The sequence below is a fragment of the Limanda limanda genome, chromosome 13 (genome assembly GCF_963576545.1).
Source record: "Limanda limanda chromosome 13, fLimLim1.1, whole genome shotgun sequence".
Lineage (NCBI taxonomy): Eukaryota > Metazoa > Chordata > Actinopteri > Pleuronectiformes > Pleuronectidae > Limanda > Limanda limanda.
Window position 1 is genome coordinate 10,699,261 of NC_083648.1, and position 21,437 is coordinate 10,720,697.

Sequence of the window (21,437 nt, forward strand, 5' to 3'; positions counted from 1 at the left end):
ATAAAAACAATAACACAATAAAATAAAATAAAAAGATATTAAAAGAGGATATCAGTGCTGTTCCGAAACCAATGAAAAACTGATGAATGAATTAAGATGTAAACAAAAGGCCAAACAGGTGTGATACATATATAGTTATGTCAATATATATATTAACAGGAAGAAAACAATTATATGGCTAACCTCATGATTCAAGAGTGAGACAGACTATTCAATGGACATCTTTATCCTGTTCCTATTGTTTGCAGTAATCTTTGTGTTTTGGACAAGACATCTAAAATCTCAACAGTGATTAAAAATGATTGATAATTCCAGTGCTTCAGAGATGCTGGTGAACGTTGTACAAACAGAACATAATCAAAGGCATGTATCTATTAAGTATTTATTTACAGAGAGAAGTGTGAGATAAGATTAAATTACAGTCAAAGTCCAGATTGAAACAAAAGCTGATTGTCTATAACTTTAAACCAGGGTTGGATGTGTGGTGTGTAGTAACAAACGCACTATTGAGAATCTGACACTCAATCCAGCACATACATTTTCCCTGTCACCACACATACCTCCTGTAATGTATATGTTGCTGTGTGTGTATAATGTGAGGGTGTTACAGATATAGGGTAACTTGACGGACACACACACACACACACACACTGGAGGGATGTGACCTAAGCTCACCCTGCTGAAGTAAACAGTCTGTTCACAGCCATCTGATAAAGCACGGAGGCACGGAAATGTTTGTTTTCATGGAAGTAACAGAAGAAGCAAATCCAGGATCCTGGTGAATGTGACTTCATGATATACTCTTGAAATAGTCATATATACTATATTAGGGCGCTAGCTGAGGACGCTGCTTTACAAGTTCTCATTATAATGACATTAGGAGGAACTATACATAATAGCAGCAATGTTTTTTGATTCACTAGATTTAAATTTGACTATTTGTACACAGAAATTATAATTAATAATTCAAGCAAACCTGAATTAACTCAGTGTTTCTCCAATATAATTTAATTCAGAAGGCAGAATATCGAGCAGGGAGATAAAATCATCCTACAATGGAGGAGTTCAATGAATACAAATAACTAAGGATGTGTGAAATCAAACATTGTATCTGGTTAAAATTTGCTTTGGTCACGTAAGACCCTTGGACTCTGTAATTCTGAAATCCTGACAGTGGCTCCTCGTTCTGTAATGATGACGTTCTGCTAAGAAAAAGGTCAGAGAGGAGATGCTGATCCTGTTTGATTCATTAGTCAGGCTCCTTGAGGCTGTGAGTGACATGACTAATGAACCTGGACGAGTGGAGCTTCAGTTACAAGAGGGACTTGAATAAACTCTCTGCATTCTCGTGTGTTTCGTTCTAATAATAGTTTGCTTTCAATACCGGTCAGTGCTGCTCAACTTAGACGACAACCAGCAGGAGAAGGGTTCTGCCAGAAAATGTAAAAAGAAAAAAAAAAAAAAAGTGAAATCAACTTATTCGACTTCACTGATCACGAGGAAATGGTTTTGATTAGAACTAATGCTGATCTACTCTCCTTTCTAGAACTCGACAATCAGGTTAGGCTGAGAGTTGTGTCTCTAAAACTGCGTATTCTTCACATACACATCTATAGAAGGCTACAAAACTAGAATGGCACTTAGTAGAGAGGATAACTTTATAAGCCTTAGGTTCGATCAATGTGCAATTACCCACATATATAGAAATGAGTCCCCTAAACATGGCAGATTTTTCTTTTATCAACATCCATGAATTATTAAATGGGAAATTAAGGAATATAGTGAAAAATGTCCTCTCTCGCAATGTTAAAGAAAGTGAAAATAATAAAAACCTGGATCCGCTCCTTGAACCCATTATACATCCTTCTGAGTTTCGTGGAAATCTGTCAAGTGGTTTCTGTGAACAAACACACAGGGTTGGAAACACAACCTCCTTGGTGGAGGTAAAGAAAGATGAGGTGATGTGAGGTCCCTGGAACCTTGGCTCCGTGTGCTAGAGAGCGGCGATGAATCCTTCCTTATTAAAGCTGATGGTCTATTCCCACACTTCCAGGGCAGAGCAGGGCAGAGCAGGCTAAATTTAGACCTTTCCTTCAGGGAACTGTGTAAGGGGGAAGGGTGCGCCAAGTTTTCCGGGATCATCCGAGGTTCACAGACTCATTTATTATCACAGGCACGTTACGATTCTGTTCTTGTAAAGTTTTTATCAGTATTTAGGGTGTGTTGATTTGTTAAGCTGCACAGATGGAGGGCACCATTAGGAATGATTCCAATTCAAATAGGTGGAAAACATGCATCAAACTGCACAGTAGGGAAATGAATAAACAAACGGCAGTAAAATCAATCATAGATTCATTATTTTTGTGTCGGCAAACAACAACATTTCTCTAGATAGACAGATAATACATATATTTGCTGAAATACTGTATTAACGTGCATATTTGAGGTGCTTGTACTATTGTTTTAAAGTACTTCCTACATCTTTTACTGTATAGGTACACAGTACTTTGCTGATAAAGGCCAAACTTACAATAAGGATTCAGAATATAATCTGTTAAATGCAAGTTTAACGAACAGTTCAGAGGGGATGACATTTGTCAAAACTTAACCTATAACACTAGAAATACAGATAGACAGATAAATGGATGAATATATATTGATAGTCAGATAGACAGATAGACAGACAGACATATTGAAGGATCGCCAGATAGATAGATAGATAGTTAGATAGATAGATAGATAAATGGATAGATAGAAAGATAGATAAATTGATAGATAGATAGATAGATAGATAGATAGATAGATAGATAGATAGATAGATAGATAGATAGATAGATAGATAGATAGATAGATAGATAGATAGATAGATAGATAGATAGATAGATAGATAGATAGATAGATAGATGAATAGATAGACAGACAGATGATAGATGGATGGATGGATGGATGGATGGATGGATGGATGGATGAATGGATGGATGGATGGATGGATGATAGATAGATAGATAGATAGATAGATAGATAGATAGATAGATAGATAGATAGATAGATAGATAGATAGATAGATAGATAGATAGATAGACGAATAGATGAATAGATAGACAGACAGATAGAGAAATAGATAGATTGATGATAGATAGATAGATATAGTTAGATAGACAAATAGATGAATAGATAGACAGACAGATTGATAGATAAATAGATGGATAGATTGATAGATGGATGGATGGATGGATGGATGGATGATAGATAGATAGATAGATAGATAGATAGATAGATAGATAGATAGATAGATAGATAGATAGATAGATAGATAGATAGATAGATAGATAGATAGATAGATAGATAGATAGATAGATGAAGCGATGTGAAGCAACAGTGCTTCCCTCTGTCGACAGCACTCTCAGACCACGTGACCTGTGTTTACATCCTCTCCTCAGCTGTTTTCTTTCTTCTTCCACTCGGAAACTCGGCCGCTCTCGCTCACTCTACTTCCACCTGCACCCACCGACCAGCTGGTTACCACCCAGTTACCAGTGCTAACCAGTCGTCCTCCAGCAGAGGAGACTCTCCCGCAGACTGTCACCCACTGCCCGTCGCAGTGCACGGAGCAGGTTCAGGAGCGAGTTGGTGCGACACGACTCCGTGAGTGTTTGTTTTCATTTCTTTGTTGTGAAGCAGCGGGGGGTCGTGTGTGTGCTCGCTCCCCGGGTGTCCTCGTTGTGTTATCGGTGGTGTTTGCGTTGTGTTTTGCGTTGTGTTTTGCGGGATGTCAGCAGGAAGAAGAGAGGAGCTTACCTAACCCGCTTTGTCTCCGTGTCTGGGTGATGGCGCACTCGGGCCCTACAGCAGCTAGCGTTAGCCCGGTTCACTTTAGCCCACTTTGTCCTGACAGCCCACAAGGTGACAAGACCTCTAAGCTAACTAGTTAAACCTTTCACTTCAGCCTGCTGACGTTTGCGGAATTCCTTTGTTTTGTTTTTTAATTTTTGCGCATCTTTTCGTGTTATTGTTTTTGTTTGACACGCAGACTTCCGCTCCATCGGGCGGAAGAAGCCACGAAATGTTTATGTTTATTTTATTTCCACACAGTTGTGATTTGTGAGCCACTTCCGCTTGAGTCTAACCGGTTTAAAGATCGAGGTTAATCGCACTGCAGAGAGATGACAGGCGTTTAGTTTGGGAGCAAAAGCTGGAGGAAAACACACACAAACACACACAGACACACACACACACACAGGCAGTCCGTGTCAGTGTCAGTGTGTGTCTGTGTCTCGTCGTGTGTTTCCTCAGCAGCCATGATTTAACAACATCTCATGAAATCGCTTGTTGTTGTTTTGCTCCGTCGTCACACGCAGAGCGAGCAGAAGTGTTCCCGGCTCTCTGATTGGTCGACACGCCGCCGTCTGTGTGGCAACTGCGTCACGTGACCAGGTGGCGGCGCTGATTGGCCTCGTCAGGTGTCAGTTGAGGCAACTCGGGAACATCTGGGAACATCAGTCTGGGAACACTGAGTGTCCCGAGAAAAGTGGCAGAGAGCTCAACACACTGTAGGTTAAGAAAACACATAGCAATAGATTTAGAAAACGTGCAAATTAAGAAAACAACGTCATCAATTTGAGGACACAAATAATGCACAAAGTCACAACACAAGTAAATGCAGAAACACGCTGCAAAAAGTCACAACACATCTAATACAGAAACACGCTGCAGAAAGTCACAACACAAGCAAATACAGAAACACGCTGCACAAAGTCACAACCCAAGCAAATACAGAAACACGCTGCAAAAAGTCACAACAGAAGTAAAAAGTCACAACACAAGCATAACATTACAACATAAGCAAATACAGAAAGACGCTGCAAAAAGTCACACCACAAGCAAATGCAGAAAAACGCTGCAAAAAGTCACAACACAAGCAAAAAGTTACAACACAAGCAAATGCAGAAATACGCTTCAAAGAGTCACAACACAAGCAAAAAGTCACAACACAAGCAAATACAGAAAGACGCTGCAAAAAGTCACAACATAAGCAAATACAGAAACACGCTGCAAAAAGTCACAACACAAGTAAAAAGTCACAACACAAGCAAATACAGAAACACGCTACAAAAAGACACAACACAAGCAAAAAGTCACAACACAAGTAAAATACAGAAACACGCTGCAAAAAGACACAACACAAGCAAAAAGTCACAAGCAAATACAGAAACACGCTGCAAAAAGACACAACACAAGCAAAAAGTCACAACACAAGCAAATACAGAAACGTGCTGCAAAAAGTCACAACACAAGCAAATGCAGAAATACGCTTCAAAAAGTCACAACACAAGCAAATGCAGAAATACGCTTCAAAAAGTCACAACACAAGCAAAAAGTCACAACACAAGCAAAAACAGAAAGACGCTGCAAAAAGTCACAACACAAGCAAATGCAGAAACAAGCAAATACAGAAACATGCTGCAAATAGTCACAACACAAGCCAAAATCACAACACAAGCAAATGCAGAAACACGCTGCAAAAGGTCACAACACAAGCAAATACAGAAACACGCTGCAAAAAGTCACAACACAAGCAAAAAGTTACAACACAAGCAAATGCAGAAATACCCTTAAAAATTCACAACACAAGCAAAAATCACAACACAAGCAAATTAGTCACAACACAAGCAAATACAGAAAGACGCTGCAAAAGGTCACAACACAAGCAAATGCAGAAACAAGCTGCAAAAAGTCACAACATAAGCAAATGCAGAAACCCGCTGCAAAAAGTCACAACACGAGCAAAAAGTCACAACACGAGCAGAAATGCACTGCAAAAAGTAAATTGTGTTGCATACACTGTGCAACAAAAAGTTCCACAATGCTTTAGATATCTCTGAAAGCTAGTCAGTGTAAGGTGTTGTTAAGATACAGGGGCTGTAAGTGAGAACACAAATGTCCGAGCGTGTAAAAACTCAGGATAACGTCTGAACGAGCCCATGTCAGAACATGTCAAGAGATCCTCAGGAGGAGTCACTGCGAGTGGATGACATTTCTATAACACGACGGATGCAAAAAAAAATTAAAAAGAAAGCTAATATCTCACGGTGAAAATGCGGTGCTGTACTGGAACCATTTCATTTCAATCAATAGGTCTACCATTAGCTTCAGCTGTGGTTGCAATAATACACTTGTGACCCTGTGTTGATAGAAGTTGACAACACTTAAAGTCTGTCGTCCTGCTGACTGCGCTGCAAGGCTGACATTCCTGTCGTACATAATAAGATAAAGTAATAGACTGATAAATGATTTAGTGTTTTTAAGATGCGTGTAGACAAAGTAAAGCAAAGTAAACTTTAGAGGCGGTGGGATTTTGCACACAGTCAGAAAAGGGATACAAACAGTTTGAGGTTTTTCAAGGTGACACAAACTGAAGGGAAGAAAATAAGTTTTAATTTGACACAAAACTGTATGACTCATCGCAGTGGGAGCAAAATTAAGAGGCTGCAGAGGAGAATAAGAGACACAACTGGTACATTTTTCAAAACATGAGTTGTTTTACACACACACACATGCACACACCCTAGCATGGTGTCTGTTTCTGTTGTCAGGCTGGCACAACACATGCCTTTTACTCTCACATCTCTTGGCTGTTTGTGGCTAATTAACACAGAGTCTAGTGGTCAAATTCGCATAAATAGAGAGAGAGAGAGATGTGAGGATGATGAAATGCACTTTTAATTAAGTCTGAACGCTCCACTAGCTTGAGGGTGGAACCAGAGGAAAAGCCTGATTATTCCCAAAATCAAAAGGGCTCATCCAGTGTCGACGAGCATGAAACAGTTCAGAGGTTTGCATGACAGTCTGTCCTATATTCTTGTCTGAGAAAGATGCAAATGTAAGCTTCATTATGGTGGGTGACTCAAAAGTTCTGTATCTTTTGTAGCTGGGGAATTGAAATGATACATTTTGATATGATACAACAACTATCATTGCCCAAAACAGCAGGGAAGGAATAATACTGGCAAGATCTATTTCGAAATAGATGTTCCAGTGTATTTAAAAGACATTCCTGTCAGACCGATTTGAACAGAGCGTTTAAATGTACCATTGAGAGCGAAAGTACAGGGTCTGACTTTTCAGCACACAAGATACAGGCTGTGTCAAATATAAAACCAGAATAGCACTCGGTAGTCCAACAGTCCCTTCAGATTCAATCAAGCCACACCAAATTGCACACACTCACTAATATCAGTCCCCTAATTACACATGATTTCTACATCCATGAATAGTTTCTTGGCAAATCAGTTCTTTTCCCAGAATGTCAAAGAAAGCAGAAACAAATTCCTGGATCCGCTTTCTTGCCCAGACGATATGCGCCAAAATCAGATGGGCTCTGTCTTGGCTCGTGTCCCAACCTTCCACCAAGTTTAGTAGAAATATGCTCTGTTGATTTTGCATAATTATGCTGATAAACAAACAATAGACAAACAAATGGACAGAGTGAAAACAACCTCCTTGGTGGAGGTAGTAACCCACGTCCTAGTTTAATGGCTGAACTAACAAAGCAGAACTGTAAATGGAGGTTTTATCTCACGCTCATGTTTAATAATGTCAGTGGTATATCACTATCACAAGATGCTTATTACTGTTGTTTCAGAGGACATTGTGTTCTTATATAAATGTTTGTCGGATTACCTCCAAACTCAATGTAGTAAAAGAGGACAAATGGCCTTTAATCATGAAGCTCAAAACAATGAAATGGATTCTTCCTCTTAAGAATATTTACTTTCTACAATGACCACTTGCTCCCAAGAGATTAAGTGTAAAAGGTTTGCTGCGAAGGTCACTAGGTCAATAGAATCGAAAGAATTCCTCCTCCGGGGAGCATGAAAATATGCAGACATTTTTATAGTGCTCCACTCAGATTTCAAGTTATGTTTATGTAAAGCTGGACATTTTAATATAATACTACAGGGAAGGTCAAGGCATGACCAAGATCAGAATTTATCCTGGGCTGTCATGTAATGGGAATTGGGATGGGATCGTTTGTGGAATATCTATTAAACAGTGTTGTAAAGGGTGCAAAATTTAAACTTTGGCAGGTATAGAATAGATGAGGACTAATTACATCTAATGAGGCAATCGTCAAATTCATTAGCACCAAAGAGTCTGACTGTCTAATTAATGATGTTATACCCAGAGCCATGGCAACAGGGTGGGTGGCTAAAAATAAATGTAAGATTCAAGATGCACACAGACAGAGCTGCTAAGTGATAGTCTTCATGGTTACCAGCATTTATCGTGTAGCCAACACTTCAGACAACTAAACATGTGACCTTCCTCTGTCTGTTGATCAGCAGCCTGTATGTTCTGGTGCTGCCTAGACAGGCCTTTGGTATTTAGTTACAGCACGAGAGTTGATCTTGTGTTGGCTGGTGGATCCGTTACATGTTTCGTCATCCTGCCTGGTTCACCGGGGTATCCCTAATCGGGTCACAGCAACCCGGTTGGCCCTGAAATGGCGTCCATGCCCTTTTTACACACACCAGGGGTAAACCCAGGACACCCTGTGTGTTTGTTTACCAGCAGATTCCTGTTTATAAAGACTGTTGCAACAAATTTAATTATCTGGGTGGTCTTTGTTGATTTGTCTTTAACGACTGGATGAATAATGACCTGTTTTAAGACTCAAGATTATCACTGTTCTGACTGTGCAGCAGTTCCCAGGAGCAATGTGCTTACAGCATACCTCCCTTGACCCATTTTCCTGGATCTTCTTTCAACTGCAGGCAACTCAAAGGACTCTGCATTACGGGGAGGGCAGAGGGAGGAACTGGGATAAAAACACTCTACTGTACAATCAACAATGGTGAGTGAATCAATTACTTTTTTGCCTGTGAGGAGGAGCCAGTGGAAAATGAACTGCCAGGCCTCCCACTACAAAGTCACCTCTGAATTGAATCTTTATTAGCTGAGTCAGATGTAGAGATGCTGAGAGGGCAGAGAGGGAATTCAAGACTTATATCTTGTTCATTTGCAGCTACAGCCATAGCTTACCCATTCACCCTGTGGCAGTGTGGGATAAATTAAGTATTTATAAATGTTGAAACATCAGCATGCAACAATATACCTTTAAGGAGAAGTTATAAAGTAAAGTCAATAGCTCAGTATTTGTAATTATAGGCCGACCGATTCAGCAGTTGGCCGATAAAACTGGCCAAATGCAAAAAGCATTTCATCCACATATCAGTATCAGTGTATATGTTTGCAGATTGTGCAGATATTAACATTTTTATTTTACAGTACAAACAATGCAAAAATATATATATATTTATTTATATATTACGCAAATGTTTTATTCGTTTCCACCTTATATTCTCATTCTGTATATTTCTACATGTATTTGTGTTTTCATTCATAGTTATTTAGATAGTCTGTTTATAAAGATGGAGGAAGCATCTGAATCTCCTGCCTCTGTACAAAAATTAAGCCAAATTATCCTGGATACGGTCGCCGCCATTTTGTGATTTGACGTCTTTGCAGCCAGAGTCTGCAGAGCAGTAATTGTTGGGTAGGGCTGCGCTATCGAGGTTGTGCCAATGTTCGTGCTCCACCAAGTCTTAGCTGTCAATCATGGCGTCTCACCCCATTGTTTATTTCATCATATAACTAAGTAGAATGTAAAATTACAGAGTAAATGTTATTTATTGTGTACTTTGGCTTTATGGTCTTTACTGCAGCCAGCCACCAGGTGGTGATCAATATGGATTTTCTTTTTTCTTTGGCAACCTCAAAGTCATCCATCTTCATATACAGTTATTTATAATAAAGTTTAAACTGTAAAATATCAAGCCGGTTTAGCAAATCCTTCACACCCCAGTATTAGGGCATCAGCCCCAAATAATCCATATCTATCTGACTTTATTTATAATCTAAATAACTGTCATAACACCTTTTTTCATATAGTGCATATTTTATCAAAAAAGACCCCCATAGCAATGATTCTCAACCTTTTAGGTTTGTGACGCATTAAAATAAATAATCATGGGGTTATGGCTTAAGTGTGAACTGGATTTGTCAGCATTTTAGCAAAAGAATCGTTAGACCTTTTTAGTTTTTAGAAGTGTTCAGAACTTAACAAGAAAAGAACATGAATTAGAGGAGTCAGCTGAATGAAAAACACTGTTATGTAACGGAACATTTCCCCTTTGTTTCACCCCATATTCTTTGTCTCAGTGTAGCAGGTAGGTCTATGCAGGTGCCATTGACATATTGTATAAAACAAACATTGTATTATTAGTGTAGCCCCTTTTGTAAAGTACGATTTTTAAAGACACGCAAGAAAGATAGACACACAGACACACATCCAATAAATCATACCTTCACAAAGGTTGTAATGTTTAGAGGAAATCATTACACTCCTGCACTGAACCTTTGTTGGGTGAAAACAGCTGTGTCACTGCAGGCTGTGAAATAAATTTCCAATGAAATCGTGGACAAATCTGAAGCATGCTTGGGCAGGAACGCTTCATCGGAATGTGATTATAATCAGTTCATTGTCTGTGAGAGGATTTTTTCTCCATATTTAGCAGCAAGGAACAGGATACGTACTTAAACAGCAGTTTAAACATGAAAAAAATTTTACTTTCATTCCAAAGGTACCTGATAAACTAGCACCATATACTGAGAGACAATAAACATTTTCAGCCATATTTGCCATCGCAGCGGTTCCTTTGACATCTCAACGTGTATTAGGTCATTATGGATGATGTTAATCTGTGAGTGACCTATGGTGATGCTGAATTTTATGTGATTGTTTTTTTTACACCACCGTAATGACTAACCTTCATGATCAGGTATTTAACTCACACACTGAGTCATTCCTGTCTGGTTATTTTATGACCCTCTAAAAGGCCACAAGTGCGTCAGTCTAACAATAGGTTCTTCTATTTACTGCAAGTGCAGCTGCTAGACAACTCTAGTCATTTTATTCATCATCAGGTTTTACAGTAGGTAATATCACTTATATATATATATATATTATGTATATATGAATAATATATAATCCCACGTGCATGTTCAGACAGTGACACTTACACCAGGGTTTGTAGCTGTTCTGCCCTCTCTGCTCCCTGACACTTGGAGAGCATTGTTCTCCTTCTTGAACTTTATTCACATTTACCACTCAACAGACATAAAAACATAAACATAAATATACAAACTACCATGAGTTAGGTACAAAGTATCCCATTCCCCATAAAGAAAATGAACAGTTCAATAAACATATACTTTTAATGTACACTCATGGCAGTCATCTCAATCCCCATTTGGCAAAATGAAGGTAACAAAGAAGTTAACTTAAAGTTTTGATACACTGCATGATGTCCTACAAAGTCACATGTTCACAAAATGTTACTTAGACTTAAGACAACTTACAGGCTGTGCTTAGCATTAGCATGTAGGACTGCAGACTTCAGCAAGACTCAACAAGTGGACTTTCTACTTCCTGTTTACTCTTTAACTTCCTGTTTAACATTAAACTTCTTGTTTACATTAAAGGTCAAAATGACAAAAAGAGACGTAAACCTCCAGTGACTTGTCTGCATTCTCTTCAATAAATTACAAGGCTCTGAAAACAGTAGCAGGCAGTGAAATCGAGCTGTTGATTAAAATATTAGAACTGCAGCTAAGTATAATTGATTTCATATAATTTTTTAAACTAGCTTTCTTTTAACTTGTCGAGTAAGCTTTTTTCATTGTCATTATAGGAAAATCATAGGCGTAACATATCAATGACCCTTGGCAGTTCATCGGAAACTCTTTGATGTTGTATTATTGGATTATTGTCAAACATGACAGTTTCATTAATTCAATGTGTGTCGTGAACATTTACACAAAAACAGCTAAATTGTTTCATCTGGCAATCTGCAAATGCTTTTCAAGACATAAATCGCCTACGTTTTTTCCTGAGGGGAATTAATTAGGGAGAACATAACTGTAGCAGAATATGTCAATGATTATTCAGGCTGTTTCTCCTACAGTCGATAATTTTTCATCATAAAACAACCCCAGTTGTGAGAGATTATTAATAAATCTTTACTATTATCACATATTGAATCAGTACACTACACTTGGATCGCTCTAACGTGCTTATATTGTGTTCCTCAGGTCACGCTCCACCTGGACATGACTGCTGTCTGAACACGATCCCTCAGCCAGTCGCTCATCTCCATGCCACAGTGAGGAGGAACCACTCATCCTGAGAACAACTTCGCCCCCTTGTGTTCCTCTGCTGTTCTCACCATGGGGGGAGCCGTGAGCGCCGGCGAGGACAATGACGACCTCATTGACAATCTGAAGGAAGCTCAGTATATTCGCACGGAAAAAGTCGAGCAGGCATTTCGGGCCATAGACCGCGGTGACTACTATCTGGACGGCTACCGGGACAGTGCCTACAAAGACTTAGCGTGGAAACATGGCAACATACACCTGTCGGCTCCGTGTATATACTCTGAGGTGATGGAGGCCCTCAAACTGCAGCCAGGACTTTCTTGCCTCAATCTGGGCAGCGGAACCGGCTACTTAAGCACAATGGTTGGTCTTATCATAGGTAAGCATCGTGTACCCTTTTTCACAGCTGTTTATGCCTTGGTAGCCAGTGACCGTAGGCATTATGTTTTCCGGTTGTCTGTCCTTCCTAATCCCGTGAATCAAGATTGCCATGAGGGAATTTCTTCAAATTTGGTAAAAGTGTTCACTCGGACTCAAGGATGAACTGAAAACATTTGGTAGTCAAATTCAAGGTCACAGTGACCTCACAAAGCAATTTATTTGCCTAAAAATTATCATGTTTCTGTGTTTAACGCTCAAAAGTCACATTGACTAAATAATATGTAAATCACATGAAATTTGACATGCAGACAGCGGGGGTCACCATGAACAACAGTGAGGTGAAAACATATGTAGTCACCTCTTAAGGATTAAATATATAGATTTAATAGGATCAAGTGCTATAGTGAAAAACTGATTAGATTTTGGTGCCTTGAAGTCAAAGGTCAAGGTCACAGTGACCTCACATCCCTGTGAAAGTGATATAATAGGACTGCATGTAGAGGATTTCATCACACCTGCTACAATTCACTTTGACTAATTGATTAACTGATTAGATATCAGTGGTCAAAGGTCAAGGTCACAGTGACCTAAACAGTGTCAGTGGCCTCTTGAATGTGATATATCAAGACTGCTTGATGGAATTTCTTCAACTCTCAATCAGCTGTCACTTGGACTCAAAGAATTAGGTTCCAGTGGTCAGAGGTCACTGACCTTATAATCTGGAAAAATAAATATGTAGAAATATGTACACGGAAACTGCACTGGTTGGCAGAGGCATCCAACCGCAGGGCGATAATACCAAATGTGTGGGAAATGCTTGGTGACATTCTTTGAATTGTTCTAAAATAATATAAATGGATATAGTAAAACATGCCAACCATTATTTCCTAAAGCCCAAGAGGATCGGGAATCAGATCATGTTCAGCATTTCTTCAATTAAGATTACTTATTAATGTCATTTGACAGATTAAGTGATTGTCTCAGCTCTTCATGATGCCATAATAGGTAGTACTTTAGTTGTGTCACAGTATAATTTTTTTTTATATTTATACATTACAATATTTTCTTTCCTTTTGTTTAAAGGGCCATTTGGTGTGAACCATGGAGTTGAGCTTCACAAGGACGTGGTTGAATACGCCAGAGAGAAACTTGAGGATTTCATAAAGAGTAGTGACAGCTTTGATAAGTGAGTACATCTTTGGGGAAATACACTCTCTTGAGACTTAAATAAAAAGATTCATAATAAAAGAGAAAAGGATCCTTACTAGATTCTGTGATCTGAATACATCCAGTTGTTTTTTAAAAGAATAATTTTACACTTTGGGGATTATGTTTGCTTGTTGTCTTGCTCAGAGTTAGATGATATCTGACGATTAAATATTAGGTTACAGCCAGCAGCCTGGGAATGGGAGGAAACAGCTAGCCTGGCCCTTCCCTGTGTTCAATCTGTACTTAAACCGAATTGTAATAATGAAAGTTTCTGATGCAGTTTTCTTGCACTTCAGTTTTTCAACCGTATCAACAAGCAGGATAAGTCTTGTTAATTAATGAGCTTGTTAGCAGATTTTTTTAACCTTCAGACAGTCAGGTTTGCAGTTTTCCCCTGTGTCTACTCTCAATGCCAAGCTAAACAGCTGCTTGCTGTAGTCTTATTTCTACCAAACACATAAGAGTCTTCTGATCCAACCCTCAGCAAGAAAATGAAATAGCACATTTCCTCAAATTTCATGTTTTTCCTTTAACTAGTAAATGTATTCAAACCACATATGTGACTATATCATGGTTGTGTTCATGGTTGTTTCCTGTATTTCACTCACTGTCTGTGTTATTATGCTTTTTTACAGGTTTGAGTTCTGCGAACCCGTCTTTGTGGTGGGGAATTGCCTCGAAATCTCCACGGACAGTCATCAATACGACCGGATTTACTGTGGCGCCGGGGTTCAGAAGGACCATGAAAATTACATGAAAGTGCTGCTCAAAATTGGAGGAATTCTGGTGATGCCTATAGAGGACCAGGTAAGTGCCACAAGGCACCAGTATAACACAGGATTTGCACGTCACAAAGTGCCAGCACATGGGGGAACGCAAGGTAAAATAGCTTTGACCTACAAGACTGCTTATGCAACTTTCACATGCATTATTGAGCCACAACTGCCCCTGGATTTGAGCAGCGGTGTAAGGAGCACACACCAGAATGTTTTATTTAAAATGGTGGATGTGTGGACAGACCGGCGGCCATGTAAGAGGTCAGTCGTGATATTTTTAAATGTCGGTGGAGAAAATGTTCAGCAGGAACCTTTTTTTGGAAGGAGGGTAGAGATCTCGACAGACTCGTGGCCAAGGGCTCAGGGCAATTGAATGTATTAAAAGGAAAAAAAACAAACACCGGCTTAGGTTAGGTACCGTGAGCAAAAGTTCATTTCAGTATACACTCTGAGGTGAGTTCAGGTAACAGTGCTCTTAAAAGACACCAACTTGGTGTTTAAATGTATTTTTACCATTTATTAAAGAAGGTAAAAGGTACTTAGAATGAAAACAGCTTGGACACTTGAATCACGTTGGACAAAATCATTGAACACGATATGGATCAGGGATCTTTAACAGCATGATAGTACAACTTTCCTAAAAGTTTTCAAAAACTTAAGGTCCCAAGATGTGTTTCGACTGCAGTCTACAGACCAGGGGGAGATGAGCCACAACAAGCTGTTCCAACACCAATGAGGAGTGACAACACAACAGCAGTAAACATAGAGGAGATTCAAGCTGTGCTGCTTTTGATCGGAAAAGAAAAGAGCACGGTTCGCAAAATGTATTCACCCGAATCGCTGATAAAAAAGAAACAGACTTTTTTCATAGATAAAACGCTGGCGTACTCAACCAATTATTTATCTTTAACACTGCTAGCTCCACCCCAAAGACTCCCCTATATTGTAACGTATCAACCCCCTGAGCAGGGACTATTTAGGGGGTAAACTTAATTACGCTCAAGGTCCTTCGGGTTGAAAAGCGCATAGTTCCTATGGTGGAAACTTTGTTTTTATACTAGGTCGTCAAAGTTATGCTGCTAGATGTCCAAAAAAAAACCAGAAAACAAACATCTATCTTGTTACTTTGTTTTTATTGTCCATGGCTGTGACCAGTGTTACAAGTCAATCCACAGAGTAGAATTTATTGAACTGTAAAACATGGCAAAAAGATAAATATAAATAATATAGTTGTGATATTTTTATTTTATAGAGACTGGTGCTGTCTGTACTGGATAGTGTGTGACAGGCTGCTGGTTGTTTTGCTGCTGAACTCGGATCTTTCTTGACAGAGTCATCTTCATCTGGAAAAGACAAACTGATTATATTTTGTTTCATTTTTAAATTAGTGGGATAAAATACGTTGATTAGTCAGATAAGACGACATTTTATATAACTGTCAGTTTTAATCTACTCATCAACTGATTATTTTCTCCATTAGATATAAATACATTTCACCATAAATTATGTCACAGTATTTCACACTTGTTATCTTTATGCGTGGTCCATTCATTTGCACAACCTTGAGATCGCTGCCTTTTATAAAGAGCACCTCCCTCACTGTCTTTTAACGACATCGTGTTTGCTCGCGAAGCCAATTAAAAACAAGGGGGTTAATGTTTGATGCTGTTATTTAATCTGACAGCATATACGCAAATGTGGAGAAAGTTACACGTCTTCTCCTGACACATATGTTATTTATATATCTGGTTACACAAAGTTTATACATCTGCCACCTGTAATTACCACCTGCAATCTGGATAACTCCTTTTATGTGTGTGTGACTGTTGTTTACCAAGTAAATACTGTATTTATACTGAGATAATAACTACTTGTTGGCATTGAATCAAAGGTTGACATAAATCCTCAGTATTCAATCTGCAAATAAATAGACGGCAGATGAGTATCCACACAACTATCACTGGCGTGTGTGCAAACTTCGACATGATATAAAAAATATATGGAAGAATGCTCGAAGGTGGTTTAGGCCTTTAGCCCTTGTTCCCTGATGTTATACACCAGTTCATATTTTATAAGTGTTCAGTGCTGAGTTCAGGTTCTGTCTCTGTATGCAGCTGACCCAGATAACCAGGACTGGTCAGTGCACATGGGAGAGCAAAAACATCTTGGCAGTGTCCTTTGCCCCCTTGGCCCAGCAGAGTAGAGCTGACGGAGAGAAGCCTGACGCTGTTCAGCTGCGTAAGTTTCCCCAGACTCCACACAAGAAGAAAAATCTTTGAGTCCTCATGTTTTATTATGCCTAACCCGTCTTGAAGTGTAAAGCCGCAAATCTTTTAAAGTCAGACAGTTCATTTAAAGTAATGTGACGAGATGATTCCTCAAGCCATATTTGCTTAGACGTATGAATCTCGTCCCGCGGCTGCTTCATAGTGCCACTTATTTCCTTTCCTTGAATTACTGAGACAGACTTTTCCTTGACGGCCTCACTTGTTTATGCTGACCTATTTAAAGGGTACAGTTGTATGGATTCTTCTTGTTGCTGCGGCGCATCGCCCTGAAGAGCTGTGTCATCTCCGTTTGTCCCCAGCCCCGGTGACCGTCCGCAGCCTGCAGGATCTCTCTCGGATCTACATCCGCCGCACCCTCCGAAACCTGGCCAACGAGGAGAGTCAGGAGAAGGGCCTGGTGCAGAGAATCCCCCAGAAGCGCAAGAGGAGGCGCTGCCGGCGGCGACGCATCAACACGTATGTCTTTGTGGGCAACCAGCTGATCCCCCAAATGGTGGAGAGCGAGGATGAGGAGCACGCCGTGGACGAACACAAGGAGGTGGAGGAGGAGGAGGAGGAGCGAGACATTGGCGAGATTGAAATCCTGAAGCAAGTGAACATGTTGAGAGACCAAATAATGGCGTTGCCGCTGCCTGAGTCACTGAAGGCGTACTTGCTGTTTTACAGAGAGAAATGACTGATTCCCGCGGTATCTGTTGGTAACGGGTGCAGCTCCTGATGAATCGCTGTTCTTCACCCGTCTCAGTGCAACTGTAGCATTATTTCCATTAAATCTTGATGACAAAACTGTAAATGAAAGAGACGTCATAGATAATATTGGATAATAATGTTATGATTGTCATGACTTGTTAGTTTTTGTTGACATTTTTCTGTTGATTTGTATATCAAAAAAGAAAAAAAAAGATGTAAGAAGTACAGTTAATGGACATAGTTTCCGAAAAAAACCATTTTGAGAGTCAGATTCTATCATATTGTCAGGATTTATGCAGAAGTGTGCAGATAAAAAAAAATGTATAAAAAAAAGTTCTTACTATATTTGTTTAAATATGATCATGATAAAGAATAAGACTTTTATTGCACCTTTTTTAGAAGCTTTACCTTACTCTGTGTCCGGCAGTGAAACGACGCTGAGAAGGAACAAAAGACGCTGAAAGTCAAACAAGGCCACATCCTCCCGTTCTGAGTTTGAAGAGTCAGACGCTCTCATGTCATAATGGCCGGGGCACTTATGTCATTACGCCTCTGGATGATTTGTTTTAGGTCACCGTGGTTTTCTACCTTCCTTTTACAGTTGTCAAGAGACCAGATTGGTTCCTAGTTTTTTCTACACGGCACCTTTTAATGGAACGTTTTCCACAAGGTGCTCACACACCATGTACCCGTTTCCTCACTTTGCATACGAGTAACATTTGATATGAGGTGTTGTGAGCCCCTCGCCTCTCTGTGGTTTTCTTTCTATTATTAATGCAAATAATATATAAGTCTCATTAATCACATCAGAGGTTTGAAATAGTGAAAAAAAAAATGATGACGGGTGTTTAATACTTCATTGTGTTTAACTTTTGTAAAGAGCTGGTGACGGGCAGATGTCGGTAATGATCACATGCATGAATATAGTGTCTGTGTCTTGGGTGTTCCTGACTTTGCTTCACATTTATCGATCGCTCACCGGAGATGATTAATCGATTAGATGGCCTTGAGACAAACTCCTTTTTTTAAATTGACACCAATGCAAAATCTGAATCATGGAGGATTTTGAAGCCTTTTTATATCCTGGACCTGAGACGCACGTGTCCAGCAAAGCACCTTTAAATCTGCAGTCCTCCAGTGAAATAAAAAAAAGGTGCAGTCGGTTATTTTTGGCTTCATTTGTAACGTGGACTAAAATAAACCGTCACGTAAATCCTGTTTAATAAAAGTACAAGGTTCTTGCCGAGCGTCGCTGATAGTGATGGCTTTTAAGTGCCACCGCACCCATCACATTAGGGATTTCTGTAAGTTCCCTGGCACAGTGCATTGGATGATGCTATATTTTATACTAAAACATTCCGCGGTGAAAAAGAAAAACAGCACATCACAGATAGATGTCCCACTTTCTCTTCATGCTTTACCAACGCAGACTTGGAAAATCTTCATCTTACTTTGAATGCTTCATTTTAGTACTTTCCAGAGCTGAGTTGAATGTTGTTGATATTACTTCTCTTCAATATAAAGGTGATACATGTATTGTTATCTTATGTTCCTGCCGACAGTTTGATTGGCATTTTATTTTGTAGCACCCTCTTGCTGTACTGTATCTTGACACTGGGAACTCTGTAAATCAAAACCTCCACTGCTGTTTTAATAGGTGACATATATTTGTGATATAGTTCTTCATCTTTGGTTTGGGTGTAATGAAAAAAAGTATTTTGTTTTAAACTGGGCTGATAATTATTTTAGTTTTTGTGTGTGAAGAGGTAACGTTTATTTTCTGTAAAGTTTTAAATTAGGTGGTTATTTTTTTAGCATTTTCTTCATTGGAAAGCTTTTGCGATTAAGCAATAATGGAATAACTTATCAGCTTTTAATTACAAATAACAACATAGTCCCATTTGATTAGCACAATATCAATAAATCACAATAATTAGATGCACGCAACCGATAATATAACATTATCTGAAATTTTAATTGCTAATTAGGGAGCACATTAAGCATTGGAAGCAGGGGACCTCCAACCTCCACTCTCAGGTCACGCCTGGCACCAAAGTTAATAGGACTGTTTTGATTCCATTTGATGTGAACAAGGCTCGAGTAACACACGACGGAAACGGCACCCAGACGCGTCACAACCAATACTTATATCACGTTAATTTGTTAAGAGCCAAAACGGATCTGTTTCTATTTTTTTTTTATCAGGCTGATTTTTGACATAGTGTGTGCAGTTCATTTTGAAAATGTGTTGTTTCTTCGTAAATGTTTGGCACAAAAAATAAAGGTCACAGTCGCATCATGCCTCTTCCAATCATTGTAACTGCCTCGTTTTTTCTGTCTGTTTAAGTCGATTGTTTTCTTCCCTGAGTTTACGTCCGACGTGGGCGAGCAATCAAATGAGTCACGACGTTAATAAAGGCGCAGCGGCGGTGTCTGCAGGAATAAAGCCTGTGTTGCTCTTACCTCACACGTCAGAGGAGAGAGAGGGATTATGGGATGAAGGTCTCAGAGTCAAGGCCGGGACGACGCAGCCTCAAAACTCATCAGTGTCAATTTTCTTTTTCTTATCTCGGGTTAATTTGGAAGCAGCGTTTTAAACACGCTGAGTCTAATCAATAAATAAACGTCAATGAAACCTCTTCTGGTAACTTTATGCAGCCTAAACACCCACGGACATGAACCAGAAACCATAATCAGGCTTTTATCTACAATAGAAACAGAGTATATGTGTTACAAATCTATGTTGGTTTAAAATTCACTTAACAAACTGTTTCCAAGTAGCTTTATTTTATTCCCTTTAATCTTTAAAATCACCACATGAAGATCCTTTAATTATTACTATTACTTGAGAAGAATTCGTAGATCCATCCCCTGATCCTCTTCCAAAATATGATGCGTTCTCCCCTGACTTACAACACATCTTTCGTTTCATCGTCATCTGCACAGAAGTTTCTGTGTTCTCTTGTATACAAACAAACCAACAAACAAATGGACTGATGAGAAAAACATAATCCACCTGGAGTTATGGTAAAGTTCATGTAAAAATAAAGTTTTCTTCTCATTTACTGTCTTTATGCTAAGCAAAACTAAGATATCCATAAAGTATCTATCTGCTGGCTGTAGCATAGGTATCACATTCTCATGGACACACCAGAAAACTGCATCTCTACGTCCGGTAGTGGACTTTTGGGTTAAAAACACGATGTTAATGACAATGTTTAGAGTCGAATATGAACGTCGGGTTTTGTGGACACTTGGATGACACCACATGAACCGTATGGAGGCATGTTGTGCTTTCTTCCTGTTGTTTTATTACGTCTGAAGAAGAGGTCACTTTGGCTGCAACACCATTTACCCCTGAGACTCCTAAAGTGCGTTTGGGACACAAACACCTCACCCGCCCTTCCATCGGCATAGTGGTGAGATACTGAGTGAATTCAAACTTTTCGGTGGACTATGAAGTACAGTCAAGTGTATTTGAGTTGTAATAGTTGCATTATACACCAAAGTAAATAATTAGCATGTCAAAACTCACTTTACTCGTCAGCTCAAGCTAATGTTTCAACATGTGAAGCTGTAAACTGACTCCTCCCTGTGGAACGACCCCCAACCCTCAGTGAGAAATAAAACCAAGCGCACGTGGGTCATGTGTTATAAAAGTTCTCATTTATTCATTTCTGACACAGCATATTTGTTAATAAAACATCTGCAAAAAATAAAATAAACCTCCCTCTAGGATCCTGTGTTATAAGGGTATATGCGACCGAGATCATTTTTAAAGCACAGAAGCATCACTCTGACTTTCTTTGCATAGACTGCACCGCCATTCGTTTTCCCTCGCCTGCACACACACACACACACACACACACAATCAGCT

At 39.4% G+C, this 21,437-nt stretch overlaps 1 protein-coding gene across 2 annotated transcripts; it reads left to right on the forward strand.

Annotated features, from left to right (window-relative positions):
* Positions 1–3,433: 3,433 nt before the first annotated feature.
* On the forward strand, positions 3,434–19,871 carry pcmtd1 (protein-L-isoaspartate (D-aspartate) O-methyltransferase domain containing 1). 2 transcript variants are annotated; one of them, XM_061084725.1, is made up of 7 exons: positions 3,434–3,645; positions 8,775–8,854; positions 12,154–12,595; positions 13,681–13,783; positions 14,442–14,613; positions 16,697–16,820; positions 17,170–19,871. In XM_061084725.1, the coding sequence occupies exons 3-7, from the start codon at positions 12,289–12,291 to the stop codon at positions 17,544–17,546; spliced, it is 1,083 nt and encodes a 360-aa protein (XP_060940708.1). In that variant the 5' UTR covers positions 3,434–3,645; positions 8,775–8,854; positions 12,154–12,288; the 3' UTR covers positions 17,547–19,871. The 2 variants fall into 2 exon arrangements, with proteins under 2 accessions (XP_060940708.1, XP_060940709.1); XM_061084726.1 differs by lacking the exon at positions 8,775–8,854.
* Positions 19,872–21,437: the final 1,566 nt, after the last annotated feature.